We start from the raw sequence: 11396 nt of genomic DNA on the forward strand, positions 1-11396 counted from the left end.
AAGTTATATAAAAATACATGTAATGAACTTTAAAACCACATTATACAATAATAAAGCAGCAGAGTATTTTATTTTTTTAAAAAACCACCATTCAGTAAATGTTGTTACACTATGAAACATCTAGTTTTCAACAGAAAGGTTTTCTAAGGAGATGATTTGGAGCCTTCCACATTTATCAGACGCCTTTTCATTATTCTTTTCCATTTTTGCAATTCTGGATCCAAATTGCAAGGCCCGCTTTGGCAGAAGAGCAGAGGCTGTTAGACCGAGTTCCACTGCTGCAAGACGCAAAATTAGTTTTTCACCAATTCCACGGGGTAAAGTCAAGTTTGCCTTTTCCCAGACTGGTAGGGAATTTAGAAAGGAGACAACATTTTCATCCAGGAAAGGAAATCTAAAATAAAAAGTATAACCACTATTAAAAAAAGTTATCTCTTGTGATTATTGTGTTTGTATTTTATTCAATATGTTAAAATTTAAGGTATAATTTAATTACTGAGGGCACAATTTTTCTAAATTAAAAATATTCTAGTTACTTATACATTTTTACAGCTAAAATTTAATCACATTAAAAATTATTTCACAACACTTGTCTAATTTTAATACACATCCTAAAATGTAAAAAAATTTTCCCTCAATAAATAAACAAATTAAGCCTATGATGTCAAGAAATAATTTCAAATTGTTTCATAAGGTATCTTCAGGAATGCCTTGAAAACAAGCACGGTCTTGAGTTAATGATTCAACCTGTGTCTCCTCTTTACATGTGTAAAGAAACTGAACTTAAGGAATACAACTCTCTGCTCTTTAGGCTCCCCTAATTTCCTAACAAATTCTGTTCTTTTTTGGTTTGTTTAAAATACTCTAATCCCTCCCCCATCCGCAATTACACTAGTGTTTTACATTTTACTTTAGCTTAAGCAGAGAGATCGGAAAGGGTAAAGGCATTCTTTAAACGGAATATTTTATAAAAATGAATTGTGATTCTTCCAATCCATGAACATGGTATATTTCTCCATCTATTAGTGTCCTCTTTGATTTCTTTCACCAGTGTTTTATAGTTTTCTATATATAGGTCTTTAGTTTCTTTAGGTAGATATATTCCTAAGTATTTTATTCTTTTCGTTGCAATGGTGAATGGAATTGTTTCCTTAATTTCTCTTTCTGTTTTCTCATTATTAGTGTATAGGAATGCAAGGGATTTCTGTGTGTTGATTTTATATCCTGCAACTTTACTATAATCATTGATTAGTTCTAGTAATTTTCTGGTGGAGTCTTTAGGGTTTTCTATGTAGAGGATCATGTCATCTGCAAATAGTGAGAGTTTTACTTCTTCTTTTCCAATTTGGATTCCTTTTATTTCTTTTTCTGCTCTGATTGCTGTGGCCAAAACTTCCAAAACTATGTTGAATAGTAATGGTGAAAGTCGGCACCCTTGTTTTGTTCCTGACTTTAGAGGAAATGCTTTCAATTTTTCACCATTGAGGATAATGTTTGCTGTGGGTTTGTCATATATAGCTTTTATTATGTTGAGGTATGTTCCTTCTATTCCTGCTTTCTGGTCCAGCAATCCCACTGCTGGGCATACACACTGAGGAAACCAGAAGGGAAAGAGACACGTGTACCCCAATGTTCATCGCAGCACTGTTTATAATAGCCAGGACATGGAAGCAACCTAGATGTCCATCAGCAGATGAATGGATAAGAAAGCTGTGGTACATATACACAATGGAGTATTACTCAGCCATTAAAAAGAATACATTTGAATCAGTTCTAATGAGGTGGATGAAACTGGAGCCTATTATACAGAGTGAAGTAAGCCAGAAGGAAAAACACCAATACAGTATACTAACGCATATATATGGAATTTAGAAAGATGGTAACGATAACCCTGTATACGAGACAGCAAAAGAGACACTGATGTATAGAACAGGCTTATGGACTCTGTGGGAGAGGGAGAGGGTGGGAAGATTTGGGAGAATGGCATTGAAACATGTGAAATGTCATGTATGAAACGAGATGCCAGTCCAGGTTCAATGTACGATGCTGGATGCTTGGGGCTGGTGCACTGGGACGACCCAGAGGGATGGTATGGGGAGGGAGGAGGGAGGAGGGTTCAGGATGGGGAACACATGTATACCTCTGGTGGATTCATTTTGATATTTGGCAAAACTAATACAATTATGTAAGGTTTAAAAATAAAATAAAATTAATTAAAAAATAAATAAATAAGGTAAAAAAAAAAAAGAATTGTGAAAGCAAATTTGAATGAGAAACTAATTAATAGAGTATGGTTAATACTCTTGCCAAAATCCATAATAAACTGGTTTAGATCTAGCCACTACAGTGGTATTCATTCAATTACAAATTCTGCATTAGCTGTTTTAAACATTCTTCATATCCATTTTTACCCATGGGTATCATATGGAGGGGGGTCCCTTTAGAATTAACTGCTTTTACTGAATAAAATAAATTTCCTTTTCTCTAACTTAGCTGAAATGGGTTGAATTTTTTTATCTCTCATATACAGATACACGTCAAAAGGAAAACATTTTACACACTTTATACTGTGGTGTTACTTCTTTATGATAAAATTTTGAAAATTATGTTAATTTTACATGTCAGAACTGGCAACATAGGAATAACAAAGTAGAGACAAGAAACAATGACATCTCAGAGCTGGTATATTATGATGTTCCAACTCCCACAAAGCTCATTTGGACTCCTTGCATGCTTGTACCCCTGCAATAAAACTACCACTTAATAAATGAACAAACTTCTGCTTTTTATAATTAAACGACACATCTTTTTCCTTAATGCTTCAAAAAGTTGTATTCAAGCATTTGTATACTATCATCAGAAATATGTTGTAGGTAAACACAAACCCCTAATATTAAAAAAGGATATACACATGTAAGTGCCTTGATCTCTGAAACTATTAAGAGAACTTGGAATGTTTATGACTAAATTGTGTTCAAAACACCTATGATAGAGGGGATCCAGTACTGGAACCACCGTTTAAATCAGTATGGATCTTGTTTTATTGTGCTTCACTGAGACTGCTTTTTTTTTTCTTAACAAACTAAAAGTTCGTGGCAACCCTGTGACGAGCCAAGTCCATCAGTGGTGCCATTTTTCCAACAGCATTCGCTCACTTCGTGTTTCTGTGTGACGTTTTTGGAAATGCTTCCCGATTTTAAATTTTTCTTGTTATATCTGTTGGGCTTCCCTTGTAGCTCAGTGGTAAAGAATCTGCCTGCCAGTACAGGAGACTTGGGTTCAATCCCTGGGTCGGGAAGATCCCTGGAGAAGAAATGGTGGCAACCCACTCCATTATTGTTGCCTGAGAAATCCCACTGACAGAGGAGCCTGGCGAGTGACTATGGGGTTGCAGAAAGAGTTGGACATGACTTAGCAACTAAACAACAACAAAAACAAGAACAATTATATCTGTTATGGTGATATGTGATAACATAAATGATCTTTGATGTTATCACTGAGATTGCTTTTTGTTTTGTATTTTTGAATTAAGGTATATATATAAAAATTTAGACAAATGTAGGTTTATTTATTCTAAATACATAAATACATATTTTAAATACCAAATACATAAATACATATTTTAAATACTAGATACATAAATACTAAATACATAAATGCATATTTATGTCTAAATACAGCAAACATAAAGTATGCTACTGCATACTCAATATACTATAGCATAGTATAAAGATAGTTTCCGTATGCACTGGAAAACCAAAAAATTCATTTGACTTGCTCTGTTGCAGTGGTCTGGAACTGACAATGCAGGATTTCCAAGTATGCCTATACGTACAAGAAATGTCTACAAAGTCAGGCTCTGTAACACTGGAGGAGGAAGCTTGGGAAGAAAGCAAACATTTGAAAAACAGAGCCCTTGAAATACCTCCCCTCAGTATTTCACTACCTCAAGTTTTACAGTCTTTCACTGTAGGCTTTAATCATGTCATTGTATCACCTTTGAAAATTATTGTAAAGCCATTTCTTGGAGAATGAGTTCTGGAAAAACTGTTCCTCTGGTTCCTCTCCAGCACTGCTTCTGACTAACTCTAATACAAAGCCAAGATACTGCTGCTACTGTAACTCACTGGAACAAGTATCCAAAGAAAAAGGAACCTAAAAGTCTCCTTTTTAGGTTCAGTCTACTGCTTTTTACAAAATTATCGAACAACCCTACAACAGACAACAAGAATTACCTTGCTTCTTTTCCATGATCACTGATAACTCTATCATCACGACCGAGATTTCTAGAAGAAATTCGACCCAGTTCCATTTCAATTTCCTTATTCAGTCCTTCCAGCCCATGTGCCAGGAAGCGGACCCGATGACGAGAATAACCTGCAAGCTGCTCATCTGCACCAATTCCAGTAAGAACTACCTACAAAGGTTGAAAGAAATCTATGTAAGAACATTACCTACCATGCAGTAAGGAAAATAAAAGCTTAAAAAAATAATAACCCCAAAGATAACATTTTCAGAAAAAATCCACAAGGCAAAGTCATAAGATAGTAAAATATGCCCAATTTTTACAAAGTCACATACTTTGTGTCGTAGTTCAAATGCAATTAAAAGATGCTATATTCTTGCAACTTGGGTTAAAAGCTTTAAGGGTCAAAATTAGGTCTCAGAAAGCCTGAGCAGCCGTGTCATACCTTTGCACTGCTCTGATACGGCTGTGCTCCATCCTGGGTCACTAACCAGCCAGCTCCTCGGGAAGCAAACCAGACTGCACAGCCAATGCTATCATCCAGGACTGTATCCAAGGGCTGGATTAAGTGCGATATTCGAGTTCTTCTTAATCTTTGCAGTTCTTCTAGAGAAACATTAATTTCAACAAAATTCCAAATCCGCGAAGGGTTGGCAGCTTGCAGTTCCTTCAGGCCCGCCCTTCCTGTGACTCGATCTGGCACACTCAACTGTTCACCAGGGCTGGCAGCAGCAGTAGCAGCAGCACGTTTGGAGAATTCTTCAGAGGGCATTTCACAATGATTTGCCTGTTTTCTCCCTTTTTTGTTAAAATTAACTGGTATAGTCTTTTCTTTAGTCATGAAAGCCACATTAAGAAGATCGATTGGTTCATCTAAAGGAATATGATGGTCAGCAAGGGCTGCGATGACCATGGAATCAATCCCTCCAGAAAACAGAACTGCAACATTTGCTTTCCCGTTACTAGTTTTCAAAACTTTGCTTGGTGCCAGGTTTTCATCCCTAGGTAAACACAAGACACGTCTCTTGACCGCGGTGCTCAGGACACCAATGAACTGCTGAACCACTTCCTTCGTGTGTCCATCTGTAAGAAAGACCCGAAGGGTCTCTCTTGTGAGTGGACTCCTGGAAATGCTGCTGCAATGGGTCTCAAATGCAGCTTGTGGCAACGCCATATTTAAAGGGACAACAGGGTCTTTAAGATACAGTTTGGCTTCATTTGCTGCCACCAAGACTAATGTTGGCAAGTCTGCTGAAATCTCAGTCAGGCTATTATGAACACATTCTCTGATATCATCCCCCCCCGAACTGTATTTCCAAGGATACAACTTTAAAACGACAGATTGGGAAATGGAAGCAGACTTGAGATCAATTCTGAAAATTCCAGATGCTGGAACTTCCTGCCATTGATCAGCCACTCCAGATGCTTGGGTGCCAACTGAAGAGAGGCAGAAACTCTTGCCCAAGTTACTAAAATGCCAAAGCAAGCTACGACGACCAAAAAAGTCCCGACCAAACCACAAAGAATGGCTAGATGCTTGATAATATATAAAAGACCAAGGACCTTGGACTTCTGAGAAGAGCGACAAAATATCAGATTCATTCTTACAAGAGGAAAGATAATGAAACATGATTTGAGTATCATTCTCTTCGGCTTCAACCTTGATCCCACTAAAGACTTCTCCATTCCACAGGAATACATTGCCTCTTTCATCTTCCACAGGCTGGGCAGTCAACAGACCTCTTAAGTGAAGGACATGGCCAGAGAATAAACACTGGTAGTTAACAGTAGACCTTAACAACTGTTTACTACTATCGGGCCCCCGTCGTTTAAGATTACACAGTAAATCCTCTTTCAAATCTCTGCTAAAATGCTCAACAGAAAAGCTTACTGCACAACAAATGCCACACATTGCTATGTAAAATCAAGTTGGCTATTTCTTGATTTTGGTCTTCTCTGAGTTTTCTATTTCTTGATATTCTTTCCTCAGCTCATCCAATGTATCTGTGGGAGACGGAAGAAGACACATTAAAGAATAAAAATTCTTGAAGCTTTACCTAGTAATTCAAAAGGCAAAACAAGCTATTTTTCCAAGATTGAACCACATATGTACTGTGCTAGTTTAAATAATAATTTACAACAGACTTCTGATGAAGAATGTTTATTATTTAGGGATCTAGTTTCTGTTGATAAATGCTTATTCTGACCCAGGCATTGGGCTATGCACAGTTTATATTCATATCATTTTATTTAAATACCCTAAGACCTGGCAGGCTCAAAGTGATTCACTCAAAATAAAAAAGGCAGAAATTGGTAAAACATTATTTCATACCTATATCTGTCTAAAATTCCAAAACTTACATTAATTATTGTGGCTTTCTAACACTTCTTACAGTTCTTAAATTTGATTTTATTGTTACTGTTAACTCACCATTGGAAGGCTAACTTGAAGAAAACCAAACCATTCCACTAATTTTATTAACTGGTATACCACCATCCAATCTTTAGATATATATATTTATACATTCAGCTGTAGACAGTATAATTTAGGCACCATCATGAATTTCCACAGAAAGCCCACAAAAGAATTTTTTTGTTTCTGTATAATGTACCGAAAAAACTTACTTTTGCTTTCAGAAAGCATTTCTGTTCGGTCTGCAAGAAAGAATATGTTGCTGTTCTGTTGCTGCCTATACACTTTCTGCAAAACATAATTTAGGCTAATATCATGATTTGATCTAAAAGGTAGATGTCAAAACTCTGAACCCTATTACTGCTTACTATTGAACTTTAGTAACATGTTCAGAACAATACCTTGGCGAATAAAGATAAACAAAGAACTCACCCATTATCCAACTATCTAGAAACTGCTACCATTAACACTGAGGTAAAACTTTTTTTTTCTGAATATACTTAATACCATTTTTCTTCAGTATCTGGTCATTTAGATGTTGCTGTTGCCAACTTATCACTATAATCAAACTTGTGATGAATGTCTTTGTAACTAAATTTCTGTGCACTCCATATTTTCCTAATGTATTAATTCCTATAAATAGAAATCAAACTGGATTTGCTGGATCAAAATATTACACAGCTTTAAGACTTTGATAAATTTTGCCAATTTGCCTGATAAAAAGTTTGTTATCAACTGTACCTTAACTGCTATTACTCCACATATGAGAACTGTCTAACCTGTCTGTTATCCAGTAATCTTTAAAAGCTTTAAAGGGCTCAAATCATTTCTTAACTTTAAAATACAATGTTTGGCAGTATAATGACACACTAAGCAGAAGCTTGATTATCTACGAATACATTAATAAAAATGGAGTTAAATAACCACTCCATTTGGAAGCTTGGAGTAAAAACCTGAGGAGGTAGGGAGAGGAAGCGGTAGCATTTATCTTTTTTAAAAAATAAGCAAACAAAAAAATCCACGTTCACCTGTATAGCTTCTTCTCAATAGATTCAAAGTTTACTTATGTCAAGAGAATACACCAAATTCAAGTACAAAATAAATACCATTATTGACTACAGCTCCAGGATAACAGTACAATTAGTATCATTTGATTCACAGGTAATGTCAATTGCATATGTTGGGGAAAGATTACTAGCAACTATGATTAATACATAGATTTATACAGTTGATATCAAATCCTCCCACATAGTACTTAGAGTAACGCTAATAACTCACCCTGTTCTTCTTCAGGTTAGAAAGTTCATCCACAACAACTTTTTGTTCTTTAATCTATTGAAATAAAGAAAAGTTATTAAATCAGAGATTACCGAAGTATGCTCAATAGGAGCCCTTTAAAGAGAGGATAAGGGGCTCTAAGTATTGATTGTCCAAATGGGCAATTTGGGAATATACAGACTTTTTATAACAGCCGTCTGTGTGGGCATGCAGGTGGCAAGAAGCTGAGGGGAAAAGACAGTGATTAGACAAAGTATTAGACAGCCCCTTATACCCAGACAGGGGGCTGGCAACCAACACTCACATTCAGGCAAGAACTACATTACTAAATAAAGTTTATATCTTTTATTTAAAACAGAGAATATGTCAAAAAAAAAAAATTCACCAAGACCTTAAAGTAATACCAATTTTTCAATGATTTAAATTGTATCTTAAATTAAAACAAACAAAAAAAAAAACCACAAATGTAATGAGTGGGTGACCTTTCCCTCGCCCAATGCCTATGCTTTTCATGATTTACATACTAAATGGTATAGCGAGACAGACTAAGCAAGTAGTAGTTAAGTATCCTACATGCAGGGTAAGTAAGTATTAGTCGTTCAGTCTTGTCTGACTCTTTTTGACCGCCTGTCAGTGGGATTCTCCAAGCAAGACTACTGGAGTGGGTTGCCATTCCATTCTCCAGGGGATCTTCCCCACCCAGGGACAGACTCTTTAATGGTCTGAGCCACCAGGAGTAGTATGACTCATCACTGTTCCATCTTTGCTTTATTCCTCTTTGTATCTCAAAAGCTAGCACAGGGCTGGCACTCTTGAACTAGGTCTCACCTTTTTTAAGTAGAAGAGGGCTCAACTAAATGGAAACTAAATTTCTTTCAAACTCTTTTCAGTAATGATAGTGATACTGCAAACATGACTGATCACACAGTGTCACTAGAGCCTCTGAACAGCGTTACTGTGTAACCTCTGACGCCTGGGGGCTCTGTCCTACATCAGTGTAAGTGGCATGCTAGGTAGTCATCAGAGCAGGCTGTGTGCAGTTTGAAATTTCATTCCCCACAGATGTGTACCCTTCTGCTTTCCAGCTGCCAATCACTGTAGTGACTGATTACAGAGATTGGGTTGAATTCCAAGACTGAATTTGTACAACTTCCTTTTAAGGCTTATATTTGAATAGCACTTTCCCATTCATTTTAGGAATGGTATACTTTAGTACTTCAGACAAGGAAACTGTAACAGAGGAATCAGAGATGTGCCCAAGATGCCAGTGTCAGTTTGGGACAGAACCAAAGTATTATCACAGACATCTATTACCTGAAAGATTATAGCCATCCTCATTTCAAATACTAAAAATTTTTTTTTTCTTTTTATGGCGTTACATTGGCTTCCTTTTGTGGGGGGAGGAGCAGAAAAGCAACCATGAAATAAACATTTTTAGGAGCATGCTGCTGCTACTGCTGTTAAGTTGCTTCAGTTGTGTCCGACTCTGTGCGACCCCATAGACAGCAGCCCACCAGGCTCCCCATTCCTGGGATTCTCCAGGCAAGAACACTGGAGTGGGTTGCCATTTCCTTCTCCAACGCATGAAGGTGAAAAGTGAAAGTGAAGTTGTTCAGTCCTGTCCAGCTCTTAGCGACCCCATGGACTGCAGCCTACCAGGCTCCTCCGTCCATGGGATTTTCCAGGCAAGAGTACTGGAGTGGGGTGCCATTGCCTTCTCTGTTTTAGGAGCATAGCTCCAGCTAAATGAAGGACAGACGGGAAAAAGGTAACAATGGATAAGGAGAGACCAGTTAGGAAACTTTTGCAGGAAGGCAATGGCAACCCACCCCAGTACTCTTGCCTGGAAACTCCCATGGACGGAGGAGCCTGGTAGGCTGCAGTCCATGGTGTTGCTAAGAGTCGGACACGACTGAGCGACTTCACTTTCACTTTTCACTTTTATGCACTGGAGAAAGAAATGGCAATCCACTCCAGTGTTCTTGCCTGGACCCAGGGACGGGGGAGCCTGGTGGGCTGCCGTCTATGGGGTCGCACAGGGTTGGACACGACTGAAGCAACTTAGCAGCAGCAGCTATGGCAGATGCAAGAGGCGGGTTTAAGATGGTTAAAAGTGTACACAGTGATAAACGGACACCTTACAAAGGGGCCTCAAAAGTGAAACTGATAGAACTTCGTGATGGATGCAAAGATGGGCTCCCAGGTTACTGGCATGGACAACTGCATGGATGGTGGTGACATTTTCTGAGACTACTGGCAGCAGATCTAGGGTGAGAGGTAATTTCTAAAAGTTTTAACTAAGTGTACATAGAAAAAAATCCAAACATGATTTTCAAAGACATTAAGCTGAGAGAGGCATAAGCTGTGATTTTATCTACATGATGTGCTGGGAAGGATAAAACTGTCCTGATGTACAGCAGATCAGGGATGGCCAGAGCTTCTGGGCGGGGGAGAGCATGGCTATAAAGGGAGTCTTTTACGGTCGTGGAACTTGTCTATATTCCAATTGTGGTGGTGGTCACACAAATTTATACACGTGTTAAATATAGAGAAAACGAAAAAGAGCCAAATTTTACTGTAGGATACTTTTAAAAATTTGTTAAAAATTGATAAAAAAAAAACCAACTAAACTTCCGCCTTACTACCGTCTGGGTCTAATCTCGGGGCAAGTTTCAAGGTGTCCCTTTAACTGTATCTGTCGCAGCAGGGCAAAGTGGAGACTAGCCCACGGGGCCACTGAGACTCGTCTCCGGTGGTGAGCAGCCCGAGGGCCATGTTACCTCTTCCCGTACTCACCTTGCTGCTGAGCTCTTCCTTGTGCAGGGTCGAGCTCTCAGCAGGGACGGGCCCAGCGCCGTCCTCGGGTCGCTCACCCCGGCTGGGCATCTCCGCAGAGAAGCAAACACGGAAGGAGCGAGGCCAGGCGGCACTCTTGCAGTTCCGCGTCCACAGCCGCTCTGCGCTCCCAGCGGCCCCAGCCCCTCTCTTTCAATTTCCGGTGAGTCCTATCAATGGCGTATGCGTGCTCACTGGAACGCCTGCGCAGGCCGGATCTGCGCTAGGAGTACTTGCGCGCGTGCGCACAAGTGATTAGGGTCCTGAACCGACCCTAGCGTATGGGATGTTGAAACGCTCTTTACCCTGTGGCATCTAGTAGACTGTAAGTTATATGCGCCCCCTAGTGGTGAATATAAAGAATAGACGCTCAGTAGAAACACCACTTAATATTTATTCCGTTCAGTTCAGTCGCTCAGTCGCGTCCGACTCTTTGCGACCCCATTGAATCGCAGCACGCCAGGCCTCCCTGTCCATCACCATCTCCCGGAGTTCACTCAGACTCACGTCCATCGAGTCGGTGATGCCATCCAGCCATCTCATCCTCTGTCGTCCCCTCTTCCTCCTGCCCCCAATCCCTCCCAGCATCAGAGTCCTTTCCAATGAGTCAACTCTTTGCATGAT

At 39.0% G+C, this 11396-nt stretch overlaps 1 protein-coding gene across 1 annotated transcript; it reads right to left on the reverse strand.

Moving 5' to 3' along the window:
- Positions 1-43: 43 nt before the first annotated feature.
- ASNSD1 (asparagine synthetase domain containing 1) lies at positions 44-10896 on the reverse strand. Its single transcript, NM_001034680.2, is given in 6 exon segments — positions 44-394; positions 4236-4417; positions 4692-6250; positions 6872-6947; positions 7938-7991; positions 10734-10896. Coding segments are annotated over 3 exon segments (1923 nt in total). The 5' UTR covers positions 6159-6250; positions 6872-6947; positions 7938-7991; positions 10734-10896; the 3' UTR covers positions 44-120.
- Positions 10897-11396: the final 500 nt, after the last annotated feature.

This window comes from Bos taurus, chromosome 2 (assembly GCF_002263795.3).
Source record: "Bos taurus isolate L1 Dominette 01449 registration number 42190680 breed Hereford chromosome 2, ARS-UCD2.0, whole genome shotgun sequence".
NCBI classification, from domain to species: domain Eukaryota; kingdom Metazoa; phylum Chordata; class Mammalia; order Artiodactyla; family Bovidae; genus Bos; species Bos taurus.